Source organism: Scylla paramamosain, unplaced genomic scaffold (assembly GCF_035594125.1).
Source record: "Scylla paramamosain isolate STU-SP2022 unplaced genomic scaffold, ASM3559412v1 Contig23, whole genome shotgun sequence".
NCBI lineage: Eukaryota > Metazoa > Arthropoda > Malacostraca > Decapoda > Portunidae > Scylla > Scylla paramamosain.
This window is the reverse complement of record NW_026973688.1, coordinates 630,001-648,669: the sequence shown is the minus strand read 5'-3', so window position 1 is coordinate 648,669 and position 18,669 is coordinate 630,001. Positions and strand designations below refer to the sequence as shown.

Sequence of the window (18,669 nt, the reverse complement as noted above, 5' to 3'; positions counted from 1 at the left end):
ACCTACGTCTCTCTAGAGAATGTAGATTTAACCGCTTCAACCTCGCTTCGTAAGGAATACTCCTCATCCCCTGTATCCTTTTAGTCATTCTCCTCTGTACTGATTCTAATAGACCTATATCTTTCCTGTAATGAGGGGACCAGAACTGCACAGCGTAGTCTAGATGAGGTCTGACCAGCGCCAAGTATAACTTTAATATTACTTCCGGCCTTCTACTTTTAACACTCCTAAAAATTAATCCTAGTACCCTATTTGCCTTGTTTCTGGCTTCTATGCATTGTTTCCCTAGACGGAGTTCAGAGCTAACTATAACTCCTAAATCTTTCTCGTACCCTGTACCTACCACAGTTTGGTTGTTTAATGTGTACCTATTGTGTGGGTTTCCTCTACCTACGCTAAGCACTTTGCATTTATTGATATTAAATTGCATTTGCCATCTATCCGTCCATTCATTCATTCTATCTAAGTCTGTCTGCAAGGCGATGGCATCCGAATCTGACCTAATTAATCTACCTATCTTTGTGTCATCCGCAAATTTACTAACATCACTACTAATTCCACTATCCAAGTCATTGATATATATTAGAAATAACAATGGCCCTAATACTGATCCCTGTGGCACCCCACTAATTACATGATCCCACTCCACTAATTACATGACCCCACTCACTAATTACATGACCCCACTCAGTGTGTAAGCTGCTTGGTGTGAAGAACTGCAGTGCTTGGTGTGGTGCCTTTGCTACTGTGTGAGCTACCTACATTGTAAGTTGTATCAGTGTGTAAGTTATTAGTGTAAGTTTCATTAGTGTGTAAGGTAGCAAGATTGTAAGCTGTACTGGTGTGTAAGTCATTAGAGTGTAAGTTCCAGTAGTGTGCGAGGTGCCTACATTGTAAGTGGTATTAGTATATAAGTTAGATTGTAAGTTGTATTAGTATATAAGTTACTAGACTGTAAGTTACCTAAGTCATAAGTTGTATTGGTGTACAAGTTACAAGACCATAAGTTGTATTAGTGCTACAGTGTTCACGGAGGGATGGATAAGTGATAAATAAATGAGTGGATAGGTGGATGAGTAGATGGATGGATGGATGAGTGGATACATGCATGGATGGATGGATGAGTGGATGGTGGGTGGATGGACGGACGGATAAGTAGATGCATGGATGGATGGGTGAATAAGTGGATAGGTGGATGGATGAAAGAATGGATGAATGAGTGGATAGATGAATAGGTGGATGGGTGAGTGGATAGATGGATGAGTGGATGAGTGGATGGATGAGTTGATAGATGCGTGGATGGATGGATAGACGGATGGATGGATGGATGGATGGATCGATGGATGGATGGATGGGTGGATGGATGTGTGGATGGATGGATGGATGGATGGATGGATGGAAGGATGGATGGATGAGAGTATGAATGAATGGGTGAATGAGTGGATGGATGGATGGATGGATGGATAGATGGATGAATGAATGAATGAGTGAATGGATGGATGAGTGCATGGATGGATGGATGGATGGATGGATGGATGGATGGATGGATGGATGAAAGGATGGATGGATAGATGAATGAGTGAATGGATGGATGAGTGGATGGATGGATGAGTGGATAGATGGATGGATGGATGGATGGATGGATAAGTGAGTGAATGAATGGATAGAAGGATGGATGGGTGAGTGGATGGATGGATGGATGGATGAGTGCATGGATGGATGGATGGATGGATGAGTGGGTGGATGGATGGATGGATGGATGAGTGGATGGATGGATGGATCGATGAGTGGGCGGATGGATGGATGGATGGATGAGAGGATGGATGGATGGATGGATGGATGGATGGATAGGTGGATGGATGGATGGATGAGAGAACGGATGGATGGATGGATAGATGGATGAGTGGGTGGATGGATGGATGGATGGATGGATGGATGGATGGATGGATGAGAGGATGGATGGATGGATGACAGGATGGATGGATGGATGGATGGTGAGGACAGCAAACATTGTTGCCAAAATGTTATCTAAATGTTTCCCAAATGTGTGCCAGCTGTATAAGTTAGTGGATGTACGAGTATAAGTTACGATCTTAAGTTAGCAGGATCGTAGGTTGTATTAGCATGTAATAAGTTACCTAGGTGTATTTGTTAATAAGTTACTCGATCATAAGTCACATTAGTGTGTAACATTGTAAGATGTATTAGTTAATAAGTTACTCGATCATAAGTCACATTAGTGTGTAACATTGTAAGATATATTAGTTGATAAGTTACTCGATCATAAGTCACATTAGTGTGTAACATTGTAAGATGTATATTTACTTGCAGTACATGTCAAGTACAATTTTCAAATAATGAGAATACTTCTTTGAAAATAGATATATAGATAAATGAAAAGTAAAAATATTTAAAAATACATTTATAGAAAAATAATAGCTTTATAAATTGAAAGCTGTATTTTCTCTACCAAGCAATGTATATTTTCGTATTCTCTTGAAAGTAATAAACAAACAAAAGGAAGAAATCTGGGTTTGATTTGAAGCAGAGTGGCGTCTCATCACGTTGGAATCCGGATGTAAAAGAAAAAAATACATGAACAAAACAGTAAATAGCAAGGAATGACAGAGTTGTGTTGTGGCGAGGCGATGTCTGCACTGCACGGCCTCACTGCGCCTTGCTCCGCCCTGCTCCTGCTTATATCACACACACACACACACACACACACACACACACACATACATAGAGAACCCACACAACACCTCAAGACTCAATTCGTCCCCTTCTCTCTTCGACACAACCTTCCACACAAACATTCGCTTCCTTCTCGTCACACTTATCCATCCCTTCCTCTACACTGAGCATACTGGAGGATTTTTAGCGAGAATTCCTAAAATAAGAGCATAAGAAGTTAAGGGAAGCTGCAAGAAGCCACAAATCATTCATAAATCATCATCCATAAATGTATCTAATCTTCTTTTAAAGTTTTCTAACATGTCAACACTAACGACCTGATTACTGAGTCTATTCCATGCATCTACCACTCTATTTGAGAACGAATTCCTTCCTTTTTTTCTTTTTTAAATGTAACTCTTTCAAGCTTGGAGCTGTTATTTCTCCTTTACTGATTACTCACCCAGAGAATTTTGCTTACGCCTCATCTGAAAATCTCACCTCTTGCTAAAACGGTTTCCATGAAGTTATGTGTTGTGTCTCGTCTCAGCATAGAAGCAACAGGCAACTACAGGTGCCGATAATATTGATATAACATTAGCGTCTTCATCAGAGGGCTGGCTTAAGTTAGGTTACGCTACGTTACGTGTATACTATTTCAGTTCTTTAATCTCACTGCTGATTCCGTCATTGCGTAGGTAGCAATGTCTGTGTGTGTGTGTGTGTGTGTGTGTGTGTGTGTGTCTGATGAGCTACCTATCCCCTTTGCAGTAAATGTAGTAAATAGAGAGAGGGAAGAAAAATGTAAATTAAAAGATATGAGACACTGAGAAAACATGGGCGAAGGAGGGAGAGGAGAAAGAAGAAGAAAGAAATAAAGAAAAGTCGAGAAAGGAGAGAGGAAATACTCAAGGAAGGGTAAATAGAAAAGATTTTTAACCTTGAAACACAAATGGAAGAGAAAAATAAGAACAAAAGAGAAAGAAAGAAAAGACGAAAATGTAAAGAAAGGATGAAAGAGGGACAGAAGAAGACAGTGAAAGAAAAGTAGAAAAAGGAGTAAATTTATAAATAATTCTCAGTTTTCTCTCTCACTCACTCTTCTCTTTCTTTCTCTTCTTCTCCATCTCCCTCTCCCACTCACCCTCTCTCTTCCTCATCATAACTCCAACACGACCACATCATTTTGCAGAACTCCACTCCCTCTCCTTTTCCCTCTCTCCCACTGCCACTCTCCTTCTCCCTCCCTGATGGTGGCGGCAGAGTGCTGGGTGTCCACGCTGAGGGAGAAGAGGAGCACGGGATGATGAGGTGGTGGTGGTGGTGGTGGTGGTGGTTTTAGTGTTGTTGCCGATGTTGTTGTTATGACTTTTACTACTTCTACAATTACCGGTATATGCTGCTTTTACTACCACAGCTACTACTTCCACTACTACTACTACTACTACTACTACTACTACTACTACTACTAATAATAATAGACTAATAATAATAATAATAATAATAATAATAATAATAATAATAATAATTATAATAATACCACTATCACTGTGTGTGTGTGTGTGTGTGTGTGTTCCTTCCAGAGAAGAACAAAATAATTTCCACAAGTGAACTATTTTCCTTGGGTTGAGTATTGTATAGTGGTATTCCTGGAATGGCTCCATGCGGCGTGCCGGGGTTCACCTTACAGTGCAGCTCAGCGTCCCCTTGTGTGGTGGAAGAGATCAGTGCCTTCCAGGAAACAACTATTTAATGAACCTTGTCAGTAATTCAACAGATGGACAGGAACGTACGTGAGAAAGAAACGAAAAATATTGGACAAATAAATAAATACATAAATAAATAAAATAATTAAACAATCAAATAAATAGTTCAATGAATCAAACAGATAGTAAATAAATAAATAAATAAGTGAATGAAGATAAATTCAACCAGTTTTCACCGTTCACTAAAAGGAAACCCTCTCCCCCCAAAAAAAAGGACCACCATTGCCTAGACAAAAAGTGAAGGCGTGGCTACTGACGAATAACAAAACACATAAGAGAACTATAGCTCTCATTCAGGAATATTTCAAATTTCAGCAGATTTAAAAACAACAATAACAAACTCTCTCTCTCTCTCTCTCTCTCTCTCTCTCTCTCTCTCTCTCTCTCTCTCTAAACACGCCGACGCCTAGACAGTCTCTCTCTCTCTCTCTCTCTCTCTCTCTCTCTCTCTCTCTCTCTAAACACGCCGACGCCTAGACAGTCTTGCATCAAAAGGAACGAAGAAATCATACAAGAGGAGTTTCAGCTTTCCAGAGCGGCCAGCAGACCAGTAAGTGATCTCGGGAGCTTGGTTTTCTGCAGTTGTTATAAAGTGGTAAAGATAAGTGCGCATATTGGTCAGAACAAACAAGACTCTTGAGTCTGCTGCCATTTTCTGCGCATGCGCACTGAAGTGTAACCATGGCAACCAAACAACTGGCAGACCTGCGGAAGCTATGACGCAATCAGCTGGCCGAGATTAATAAAGATGTGTTGATCGACATTATACTGGCGTCTACACCAGCCAACGACGAGTTCCAGCAATTAAACCAAAAATTAGAAGATGTGATGAAGGAAATACAAGCACTTAAGACTACGATCGTGTCTCCTGACAGCATCATTAACAAAAACTACACTTAGCTCAAGGCTCGTGTCGATAAGCAACAAGAAATATTGGTCAAGCAACATCAACTCCTAGAAGCTTTAGATCGCAAGGAACGTGAAGCAAACATCGTCATCCTGGGCGTGCCTGACGAGAAGGAAGCATTGGATGGTGCTACATCAGACCAGGAGAAGCTTAACAAAATATGGGCCAAAGTGGGCATCAGTGACGTAGAGGGCACCCATCGTAGGCTAGGAAGGGAGATACCTACTCCGGGACAAGGACCAGCGCACGAGCATCCTGAACAACGCCAATCAACTTAAGTCTGCTGGTAACAACTTCAGCCGTATCTACATCCAGCGAGATGTTCACCCGAGCATCAGGAAGGAGTGGAGACGTTTGAGGGATGTAGAAGCTGCTGAGAAGGCTCTCCCAGAGAATGCTGGATGCATCATCAGGTTGGACACTAAGGATCGTAAGCTATATAGGAATGATGTAATTGGTAGTTGGAATACACAGTTTTTTCTCTAGGTAGACCACAACAAGCTAGTTATGTAAAGATGATATCATGGAACGTTAATGCAGTGTGCACAAAGTTGGAGAAAGGTAATGTTCAGTCATTATTACTTGAATATGATGTTATTTGCCTTAACGAGGTGAAAACTTCTCTTCCTGTGAATTTCCCTGGGTATGTTTCCTTTAAGAGTGCAACAGTTGGTACTGCAGACCGTGGAGGTACAGTTGTGTGTGTAAAGAACTGCTTGGCGGATTTAGTGGGTGAAGTAGATACCAGTAATAGTGAGCAGGTTTGGCTTCGTTTTCGTAACATCCAGGAGGTTTTATTTGTTTTTTGTTAATACCTCCTTGTGACTCTCAGTATTATTCCCATGACTTGTTTGCAGTGATTCAGGAAAAACTCACCACAAGATCTGTGAAAACTAGTTTTGTCATAGTGGGAGATATGAATACACGATTTGGCAGAAGTGTTAGAGATATATTAAATTTATTGGAACTTACTAATGCAGAAGACTTGTCATATCCATACATTCCTGATGATGTTGAGACACCTAGTGACAATGCAGAGCTTTTATCTACCATTTGTATTGATAACACCTTACTTGTGGTTAATAATCTTAAGTATCAAGACAAACATTTTCATGGAGGAAAGAGTTTCCGCAGGCGCGACACATGGATCTCCGAGGTGGATACGTGTGTTGTGTCTGCGAGAATACTTAGCCTTACAGTATTGACTTTGGGGTGTTACAGAGCAATGATCTCCCTTCAGACCACGCTCCCATCACACTCAGTATTGCCTGTAGAGGTGTGGACCTTACCAGCCTGCTGGCCAGGGCAAGAATGTTGGGAGATCATGCCGTTCTTCACGGTAATGCCAATAAAATAAGACTATGTAAGAAACCTGTCAAGTTTAGCAATATAAACAAAGATCTGTTTGTAGAAAACATTCCTCATACGGATCCATTCGAAGGTTATTTGGATATGGACAATGTTGTGCAGGATTTATCTAACATGCTGTATGCTTGTGCACAGAGCAGTGTGCGACAACATGAACCAACAGTTAACTACAACAGCAGTACTGGCAGATGGGAAAGATTACTGAATGATGCACATGACGCTACAGTGTGGAGAGCAATTAATTGGAAGGGTGATTACAGAATGAATGATTCCCAGGATGGTTAGTGTCCCAGTGACCAGGATTTTAAGGCACACCTCGAGGCAGTACTGAACCGATGAGACAGACTTTGACGGAAACAACGAGACAACTGACGTCACTATTCCTATCCTCGATGAGCCAATCACGCCTGGAGAGGTACACGAGCAGTCCAAGAAAATGAAACCTGATAAAGCCAACCAGTTCAGTGGTTGTGCAGTTTGGCAACTTTGTTTAACACAGTTTCTTACCAGGCATTCACCCTCACTCATGGATAAGGGCAAAGGTCTTTAAGTGTTTAAGAAAGGTGATAGAAAAGACTCTAGTAAAAACCGAGGTATCAGTGTGATTAACAATTCAGCAAAACTGTACGATATGGTTCTGTGGCGGCGGTTAAGCCTGTGGTTCAGACCTTACAGGGAGCAGGCTGGATCACAGAAGCAGCGTAGCTGTACTGAACATATCGTTACACTTCGTATTCTTTCTGACGTGGCCAGACGTAAGAAGGTGAAATTATTTATAACCTTTACTTACTTTTCCAAATCCTACGACTTAGTCCCGAGGCAGAAGTTGTTTGCAGTGTTGCGACGTATTGGGTGTGGCGCGGTGATGTTAGCGGCGTTGAAGGCCATGTATTGTGTTACGGGGAGCCTGGTGGGGGCGGTGGGGCTGTGGTAACAGCTACACGTGGGGTAAGGCAGGGGTTTAGTTAGTTTAGTTAGTTTAATTGGTAATGTTGTTCTGGTTCCCAATATAGAGTGATATATTCATTAGTTTTATCGTTTTGGTACCTAGCAAGATCAAATACACTGATAATGCACGTTTTTCGTACTACCCTTTCGTTTTCCAATATAGGCTACTTTCCATGCATTTTTGGCATTTTTGTACGTAACAAGATAAAAAAAAACAACATTCAAAATACTTGTTTTATGGTAATATTATTGTTTGTTTTTTTCAGAAAGGGCGTTTTGCATGCGTTCATGCATTTTGGTACGTAAGTAGGTTAAAAACACTCGTAATGTTCTCTTTTCCAGTATAGAGACCTTTATGTTTTTTTTTTTTTTTTTTTTTTTTTTGCGTTTTGGTGCCTAACACGTTAATAAAACTCAAAAGTCATATTTTTGGAAGCGTTTCTTTTGAATGTTTTTGAGCGTGGTGGGCACGAAAACGCTAAAAAGCATGCAGAGTACTCTATATATGGAAAGTAAAAGACATTACGAGAATAGTGTACGATGAGAGTTTTGAGCTTCTTAGGTACTAAATACTGAAACGCATAAATAGTATATCTATATTGAGAAAAGAACATTTCCAAAAACGTGTAATTTGAATGTTTTTCACATTATTAGGTATCAAAGCGCCAAAATCACTGTAATGTTCACTATATGGTGAAACGAAATGACATTTCCAGAAACATGTCTTTTCAGTGTTTTTAAGCGAAGTAGGCACGAAAACGCCACAAAGCATGGAAATCACCATAGACGGGTCTTTTCATTGTTATTGAAGTAATAATAAACCAAAATGCAAAAACGCAAGAAACATTCTTTAGGGACAAAGATAATAACCCAAAAAGATAATAACCCCAAAACGCTAAAATACATAGAAAACACCTTATATTGGGACACAAAAGAACATTACAACAAACGTGTATTATAAGTATTCCTGACCTTAAGAACGTATCTTATGACTGTTTTTGTACATGTTAGACTGCAAAACGTTATAAGGCATGGAAAGCACTCGATATGGGAAAACAAAACATCATTACTAAAAATGTTCTTTTTTCAGTGTTTTGAGGTATTTACCTATGAAAAAGCTTAAAGCATGGAAAATCTCCCTAATTGAGACAGAGAGTAACATTAACAAAATCAAGTATTTTGAGTGTTTTTTTACGTACATAAACGCCAAAATGCATGCATAGTAAGTACCCTATATAGGTGAACAAAAGGACATTACGAGAAACGTGTATTAGGACTGTTTTGAGCTTGTTCGATACCAAAACGCGAAAACGCGTTGAATAGCACTCTTGTATGGACAAAGAGAACAACATTACCAAAAACTTGTATTTCGAGTGTTTTTTTTTATATTGTTAGGTACCAAAACGGCAAAATGCATGCGAATCACTCTCTATAGGGAAACGAATCGAAATTACCAGGAACGTGTCTTTTTAGGGTTTTTGAGTGTTTTAGTTACCAAAACGCTAAAATGCATGGAAAGCCCCTATTTTCAATACAAAAACATTTCCAAAAAGTTGTCTTTTGTGTGTTTTCGAGCTTCCTACGTACCTAAACGCTAAAATTCATGAAAATCACCCATTATGAAGAAAGAGAATAATATTACCAAAACTATGTATTATGAGTGTTTTTCAGCTTGTTATGTACAGAAACGGGGAAATGCATGAAATGTACCCTATATGGTGAAACATAACGAGATTACCAGAAACGTGTATTATGAATGTTATTGACCTTCTTAACAAAATGGTCAATAGCACTCTATATGTAGAAAAGAACAACATTATAAAGAAACATGTTATGAGTGTTATTTATATTGTTATGTACGAGAACGCGTGAATTCATGCAAAATATCCTATATCTTATAATGGAAAGACATTACGAGAAAAGTGTGTTATGAGTATTTTTCAGCTTCTTAGTGTCCAAAACTCGAAAACAACCTAATAGCATTATATATAGAGAAACAATAACATTACAAAAAACGTTTATTTTTATTTAGATTTTTTTTTTTTTTTTTTTTTTTTTTGCAGTTTGTACCAAACAGCCAAAATTTATGCAATTCACTATATATATGGGGAAAATAAATAACATTACCATATAAATGTTTTTGGAGTGTTTTGAGCGTGTTATACACCAAAATGCTAAAGGGCATGGAAATAACCTTATATAGGAATACCGAAGAAGATTATGAAAACGTGTCTTTTGAGTGTTTTGAGCTTTTATTAATCTTTCCCTTGGTCCCGTTTTCTTTTTAGATGCTTAGTAACTCTTCCTCATTATTTCTCCTTTTCTCGTTTTCTCTTTTCCTAAGTTCTTTTTTTCTTGTATTCTTTCTCTCCTTTTCTCCTTTCGTTTATTGATTTCTTATTATTTTCCATTCATTTTTTTATTTTTTAATGTATTTTCCTCTCTTCTTTCCTTCCGTCTCTCCTCATTTTTTCTTCTTTCTTTTCCTCCGTTTTCTTTTTTTTATTTTCTTTATTTTTTTGTTCCATTTATTTACTTACTTTCTAATTCTCCTTTCTCCTTTCTTTCGTTCCTTTATTCCTTTCTTTTTTCCAGTTCTGTCTTATTTCCTAATTTATCCACCTTCTTCTCTTCTCCCTTCCTTCTCTTCCTCCCTTTTCCTTTTCATCCATTCCCCTCTTCATTTTCTTTCTTTTCTTTAGATTACTCTCATACTCCATTTTCACCCTTCCTTACATCTTCCTTTCTTCTTCATTTTTCTTCTTTTTTCTTTCTTCTTCTTCTTCTATATTCTTTTTCCCTGCCTTCTCTCTCTCTCTCTCTCTCTCTCTCTCTCTCTCTCTCTCTCTCTCTCTCTCTCTCTCTCTCTCTCTCTCTCTCTCTGTTGACGTGACTGGGAGTGTTATTGGCCTCTACCTTGCCACACAGCCTTGCCCTGTATTGTCTCTGCTCTTGATCTTGATGCGGCACACTTATTTTCTCCCCTAAGGATTCAAAGGTCGCGCCAGAAATTCAAAATCCGATTGAGGAAGGCGCTTGATGTCGGGTGATCGAAGGAGGACGAGACCCAAAGACGCCGGAAGCCTATTTGTGATGTGCGTGTCCTTTTTACCAAGCGTGTTCTCGTCATCTCATCGGGAATTGACGCTGTTTACTCCCTCCTCTCCGTTTCCTTCCCTCAACACACACCGGAATGTTTTCTGAGGGGCTGTGTTTCTTTAAGTGTCTTCTTGAGATCCTTATAGTTAAGGTTTGTGATTGTTTTTACAGTTCACGCAAGTGTTTTTTTTTTTTTTTCGAGTCTTTCGTATTATTGTTTGATTTGATTGACATTGTTTTTTTGGTTGTGTTCGTTTAGTGCTTTTAATTTTGTTATCATACTGTGTTTATACTTTCCCTTATCTTTTATTCTCTTCACTATCTTTTCATCCTCCTTCTTAATTTTTTCACACTTTCCCATTTCAGTTGTCTTTTCGATCATTAAATAAAACAATCAAGATTAAAAATTGTACTTTACGGCGAACGATTTGACTACAGCAAGACCCAGCAGCTCACCGAGGTGCAGAAGCGGGTGGCCCGGTGCAGAGCCGAGGCCGCCCGGAAGGGCCGAGAGCAGGCCCGCCTCTGGCGCGCCAAGAAGAGCAAAGCACCACAGGGGCAGGGCGACGCTCCCGTGTTGGAGCACCCTGCCTGCCAAGCCACCAACTTAATGGCGACTAAACATTGATGATGACTTAACGGAGGCCAAATCTCCCCTGGCCAAATCTGATATTCACTAAACTGCGGCCAAATCTCCCCTGGCCAAACCTGATGATGACTTAACGGAGGCCAAATCTTCCCTGGCCAAACATGATGATGACTAAAAGGCCAAATCTCCCCTGGCCATACCTGATGATGAGAAAAAGGCCAAATCTCCCCTGGCCAAACCTGATATTGACTAAACTTAGGCCAGATCTCCCCTGGTCAAAACCTGATATTGATTAAACAGAGGCCAAATCACCCCTGGCCAAAACGTGATATTGACTAAACGGAGGCCAAATCTCCCCTGGCCAAACCTGATGATGACTTAATGGATGCCAGATCTCCCCTGGCCAAACCTGATGATGACTAAAAGGCCAAATCTCCCCTGGCCATACCTGATGATGACAAAGAGGCCAGATCTCCCCTGGCCAAACCTGATATTGACTAACTGAAGGCCAAATCTCCCCTGGCCACACCTGATATTGACTAAACGGAGGCCAAATCTCCCCTGGCCAAACCTGATGATGACTAAAAGGCCAAATCTCCCCTGGCCAAACCTGATATTGACTAACTGAAGGCCAAATCTCTCCTGGCCACACCTGATATTGACTAAACGGAGGCCAAATCTCCCCTGGCCCAAACCTGATGATGACTTAACGGAGGCCAGATCTCCCCTGGCCAAACCTGATGATGATTAAATGGCCAAATCTCCCCTGGCCATACCTGATGATGACAAAGAGGCCAGATCTCCCCTGGCCAAACCTGATATTGACTAAAAGGAGGCCAAATCTCCCCTGGCCAAACCTGATGATGACTTAACGGAGGCCAAATCTCCCCTGGCCAAACCTGACGATGATTTAACGGAGGCCAAATCTCCCCTGGCCAAACCTGATATTGACTAAACTTAGGCCAAATCTCCCATGGCCACAACTGATGATGACTTAACGGAGGCCAGATCTCCCCTGGCCAAACCTGATGATGATTAAAAGGCCATATCTCCCCTGGCCATACCTGCTGATGACAAAAAGGCCAGATCTCCCCAGGCCAAACCTGATATTGACTAAACGGAGGCCAAATCTCCCCTGGCCAAACCTGATATTGACTAAATTTAGGCCAAATTTCCCCTGGCCAAACCTGATATTGACTAAACTTAGGCCAAATCTCCCATGACCAAACCTGATGATGACTAAAAGGCCAAATCTCTCCTGGCCAAACCTGATGATGAATTAACGGAGGCCAAATCTCCCCTGGCCACACCTGATATTGACTAAATTTAGGCCAAATCTCTCCTGGCCAAACCTGATATTGACTAAACTTAGGCCAAATCTCCCCTGGCCAAACCTGATGATGACTTAACGGAGGCCAGATCTCTCCTGGCCAAATCTAATGTTGATTAAAAGGCCACATCTCCCCTGGCCATACCTGCTGATGACAAAAAGGCCAGATCTCCCCTGGCCAAACCTGATATTGACTAAACGTAGGCCAAATCTCCCCTGGCCAAACCTGATATTCACTAAATAGATGCCAGATCTCCCTTGGCCAAACCTGATATTGACTAAACGGAGGCCAAATCTCCCCTGGCCAAACCTGATGATGACAAAGAGGCCAAATCTCCCCTTGCCAAACCTGATATTGACTAAACGGAGGCCAAATCTCCCCTGGCCAAACCTGATATTGACTAAACGGAGGCCAAATCTCCCCTGGCCAAACCTGATATTGACTAAACGGAGGCCAAATCTCCCCTGGCCAAACCTGATATTGACTAAACGGAGGCCAAATCTCCCCTGGCCAAACCTGATATTGACTAAACGGAGGTCAAATCTCCCCAAACATGATGATGACAAAGAGGCCAAATCTCCCCTGGCCAAACCTGATATTGACTAAATTTAGGCCAAATCTCCCCTGGCCAAACCTGATATTGACTAAACTTAGGCCAAATCTCCCATGGCCACATCTGATGATGACTTAACTAAGGCCAGATCTCCCCTGGCCAAACCTGATGATGACTAAAAGGCCAAATCTCCCCTGGCCACACCTGATATTGACTAAATTTAGGCCAAATCTCCCCTGGCCAAACCTGATATAGACTAAACGGAGGCCAAATCTCCCCTGGCCACACCTGATAATGATTAAACGGAGACTAAACCTCCCCTGGCCAAACCTGATATTGACTAAACTTAGGCCAGATCTCCCCTGGCCAAACCTGATATAGACTAAACGGAGGCCAAATCTCCCCTGGCCACACCTGATGATGACTTAACGGATGCCAAATCTCCCGTGGCGAAACCTGATATTGACTTAACGGAGGCCAAATCTTCCCTGGCCACACCTGATATTGACTAAACGGAGGCCAGATCTCCCCTGGCCAAACCTGATATAGACTAAACGGAGGCCAAATCTCCCCTGGCCACACCTGATATTGACTAAATGAAAGATAAATCTCCCTTGGCCAAACCTGATGATGACTTAAAGGCCAAATCTCCCCTGGCCAAATCTGATGATGACTAAAAGGCCAAATCTCCCCTGGCCACATTTAATATTGACTTAACGGAGGCCAAATCTCCCCTGGCCACACCTGATATTGATTAAATGAAGGCCAAATCTCCCCTGGCTAAACCTGATGATGACTAAAAGGCCAAATCTCCCCTTGCCAAACCTGATATTGACTAAACGGAGGCCAAATCTCCACTGGCCACACCTGATATTGACTTAACGGAGGCCAAATCTTCCATGGCCAAACCTGATATTGACTAAACGGAGGCCAAATCTCCCCTGGCCACACCTGCTGACCAAACCTACCGTGGACAAACTTGATGACAAACCAAACTTAACCTAGACAATCCTAAAGACGACGACCAAACCTACCCTGGCCAAACCTATCCTGGCCAAACCTGATGACGACCGAAGCCTACCCTGACCACACATAACTGCTAGCAAATTTCTCGTGGTCAGGAAAAAAATTACTTCTCTTTTCTTATTTTCGCTTATCTTTCCATCTTTTAAAATCTTCATTCATTCTTACATACATTCATACATAGATATCATTTATAAGAGAGAGAGAGAGAGAGAGAGAGAGAGAGAGAGAGAGAGAGAGAGAGTGAAAGAGAGAGAGAGAGAGAGAGGCTAGAAATGAATGGGTGTGATAAGCAGTCTCTCTCTCTCTCTCTCTCTCTCTCACACACACACACACACACACACACACTAGTCAATTACTAGTTAAAGATTAATCAGTGAAATAAATACATAACATTATGTTAATAAGTTTTCTAAAAGGAAAAGGAAATACTTGTACTTCCCCTTCCCCCCCACATAGTATTCATGAAATCTTACTGAAATGTTAACTTATGTTATATATTATGTTATATATATAATATATATATATATATATATATATATATATATATATATATATATATATATATATATATATATATATATATATATATATATATATATATATATATATATATATATATATACATATATATATATATATATATATATATATATATATATATATATATATATATATATATATATATATATATATATATATATATATATATGTATTGAATGGAGAGTAGACTCTCTCTCTCTCTCTCTCTCTCTCTCTCTCTCTCTCTCTCTCTCTCTCTCTCTCTCTCTCTCTCATAAACACTAACCATTTTCATTGTTCCTTCCCTCCCTCCTTCCTTCCTTCGTGAATACCTTGTAATTAATTAAAGAACACCTGCAGAGACCAAACATCAAGAAAAGAAAGATGTAACAGTCCACTTTTTAAACATACATTTTCCTTGATGTAATTTTGAAATAAAAGAATGTTGAATGTGTTTTTTATGACATACTTTGTTAATTTCATCAGTTCTTTTCTAGGAGTGTGCTATTATATAATGAAAGCCAGAGGAGGAGGCAGTAGACACCTGCCGAAATGATAATTACTCCCAGTGAGGTCTAAAGCACTATTCAGGGGGTGCTGTGAACTTATCATTAAACCCAGCTGTGACCTCACTGAACGTTTCCCTTTGTGTCTCACAACACAAGGGGGCAGTCACAGCCTGCCCTCTAAAGACAACTCTCTTCCTCCACACAAAACTACAAGCACCTAATAACATACACCCTTCACTCAAAAATTTTAAAATCATCATGGCGACTCCTACACCAGCCTCGGAGTCCCCATCTGGGGAGGGGACCATAAATGTCCCCAGGTCGGACTGCCTTTCTGTCGACAACCCTAAGTGTCTTGACACCCCCCCTCAACTTTTTCTTCATTAACTTCTGCAACATTCGCGGTCTAAGATCTAATTTTCAATCTGTAGAACACCACCTCTCCTCTTCTAAACCTCATCTTCTTTTCCTCACTGAAACTCAGGTGTCTGAGGCAACTGACAGTGGCCCATTTTCTGTTCCCTCCTACTTTCTCTATCCTCATTTTCGATCCAAAGGTGGATGCTGCGTTTATGTGCGCAATGACTTAACCTGCTCTCGTGCCCACGCTCTTGAATCTTCCGAGTTTTCCATCATCTGGCTACGACTACAGAGTCACTCTCATACTAAATTTATCTGTGCTGTATACCTCTCACCTAACTCCTCTGACTATAAGAAATTCTTTGACTACTTAACTTCCAAAGTGGAGTACATTCTGACCCTCTTCCCTTTTGCAGAGATCTCCATTCTTGGAGACTTCAATGTTCACCACCAGCTTTGGCTTTCCTCTCCCTTCACTGACCATCCTGGTGAAATAGCCTTCAACTTTGTTATCCTCCATGACCTAGAGCAATTGGTGCAACACCCTACTCGTATCCCTGACCATCTTGGAGATACGCCCAACATTCTTGACCTTTTCCTGACCTCTAATCCTTCTGCTTATGCTGTCACCCTTTCTTCTCCGTTGGGCTCCTCCGATCACAATCTCATATCTTTATCTTGTCCTATTACTCCAATCCCTCCTGAGGAAGGTGCCTCTGGCGTTTTGCCTCTGCTAGTTGGGGGGACCTGAGGAGGTATTTTGCTGATTTTCCTTGGAATGACTACTGTTTCCGTGTCAGAGACCCGGCTTTGTGTGCTGAGCGCATAACTGAGGTGATTGTGTCTATCATGGAGGCGTACATTGCTCACTCTTTTTCTCGTCCTAAACCTTCTAAACCTTGGTTTAACACAGCTTGTTCTCGTGCTATACATGATAGAGAGGTGGCCCACAAAAGGTGCTTAAGCCTTCCATCACCAAAATCTCATGCACTTTATATTTCTGCCCGGAACCATGCCAAGTCTGTTCTCCAACTAGCCAAAAACTCCTTCATTAACAGAAAATGTCAAAACCTTTCAAGATCTAACTCCCCTCGTGATTTCTGGCATCTAGCCAAAAATATCTCCAATAACTTTGCTTCTTCTTCTCTCCCTCCTCTACTTCAACCAGATGGCACCACTGCTATCACATCTATTTCTAAAGCTGAACTCTTTGCTCAAACCTTTGCTAAAAACTCTACCTTGGACGATTCTGGGCTTGTTCCTCCCTCTCCTCCACCCTCTGACCACTTCATGCCACCTATTAAAATTCTTCGCAATGATGTTTTCCATGCCCTCGCTGGCCTAAACCCTCGGAAGGCTTATGGACCTGATGGGGTCCCTCCTATTGTTCTCCGAAACTGTGCCTCCGTGCTTGCACCTTGCCTAGTCAAACTCTTTCAGCTCTGTCTGTCAACATCTACCTTTCCTTCTTGCTGGAAGTATGCCTACATTCAACCTGTTCCTAAATAGGGTGACCGTTCTAATCCTCAAACTACCGTCCTATTGCTTTAATTTCCTGACTATCTAGAGTTTTTTAATCTATCCTCAACAGGAAGAATCTTAAACATCTATCACTTCACAACCTTCTATCTGATCGCCAGTATGGGTTCCGTCAAGGCCGCTCTACTGGTGATCTTCTGGCTTTCCTTACTGAGTCTTGGTCATCCTCTTTTAGAAACTTTGGTGAAACTTTTGCTGTTGCCTTGGACATATCAAAAGCTTTTGATAGAGTCTGGCACAAAGCTTTTATTTCCAAACTACCCTCCTACGGTTTCTATCCTTCTCTTTGTAACTTCATCTCAAGTTTCCTTTCTGACCGTTCTATTGCTGCTGTGGTAGACGGTCACTGTTCTTCTCCTAAATCTATTAACAGTGGTGTTCCTCAGGGTTCTGTCCTGTCACCCACTCTCTTCTTATTATTCATCAATGAACTTCTAAACCAAACTTCCTGTCCTTTCCACTCCTACGCTGATGAAACCACCCTGCACTTTTCCACGTCTTTTCATAGACGTCCAACCCTTCAGGAAGTATACATTTCATGCAGGGAAGCCACAGAACGCCTAACTTCTGATCTTTAAAATCTGCGATTGAGGTAGGACAAACTTAGTATTGTTCAGTGTTTCAAAACTCAATCCTTCCATCTATCAACTCGACACAACCTTCCAGATAACTATCCCCTCCTCTCCAGTGACATCCAACTGTCTCCCTTTTCTACACTGAGCGTTCTCGGTCTATCCTTTACTTCTAAAGTAAACCTTACTTTATTTTTAATTTACTATCCTTTACTATCTTAACTGCAAACTTCACATCTCATCTCTAGCTAAAACAGGTTCTATGAACTTAGGCGTTCTGAGTCGTCTCCGCCAGTTTTTTCTCACCCACCCCCTTACCAGCAGCTCACTCTGTACAGGGCCTTATCCGCCTATGTATAGAGTATGCTTCACATGTATAGGGGTGATGTTCCACTTATACGATTCTTTTAGACAAGGTGGAATCAGATGTTTATTGTCTTAGCAACTCCTCTCCTCTAACTCACTGTCTTCAGCCTCTCCCTCTCTCTCTCTCTCTCTCTCTCTCTCTCTCTCTCTCTCTCTCTCTCTCTCTCTCTCTCTCTCTCTCTCTCTCTCTCTCTCTCTCGCAGTGTTGTATCTCTTGCTATCTTCTACCGCTATTTTTATGCTAACTGCTCTTCTGATCTTGCTAACTGCATGCCTCCCCTCCTCCCACGGCTTCGCTGCACAAGTCTTTTCTTTCTCTTACCCATATTCTGTCCACCTCTCTAATGCATGCAAGAGTTAACCAGTATTCTCAATCATTCATCCCTTTCTCCGGTAAACTCTGGAACTCCCCTTTCCACTTCTGTATTTCCTCCCTCCTATTTTCAAGAGGGAGGTTTCAAGAAACTTATCCTTTAATTTTTGAAGACCACTTTTTGACTGTTCGGGGACCGGCGCCTCAGTGGCCTTTTTTAATTATGATCTT

At 41.1% G+C, this 18,669-nt stretch overlaps 1 protein-coding gene across 1 annotated transcript in view; it reads right to left on the bottom strand.

Moving 5' to 3' along the window:
• Positions 1–10,180: 10,180 nt before the first annotated feature.
• Positions 10,181–18,669, bottom strand: part of LOC135097514 (uncharacterized) — a 15,544-nt gene continuing 7,055 nt past the window's right edge. The window contains exons 2-3 of the mRNA XM_063999457.1: positions 12,046–12,786; positions 10,181–11,921 (exon numbers count right to left, since the gene is read on the bottom strand). Of these exons, the coding sequence (XP_063855527.1) occupies positions 11,643–11,921; positions 12,046–12,786 (1,020 nt within the window). The 3' untranslated portion in view covers positions 10,181–11,642. The remainder of the gene's footprint in view (positions 11,922–12,045; positions 12,787–18,669) is intronic.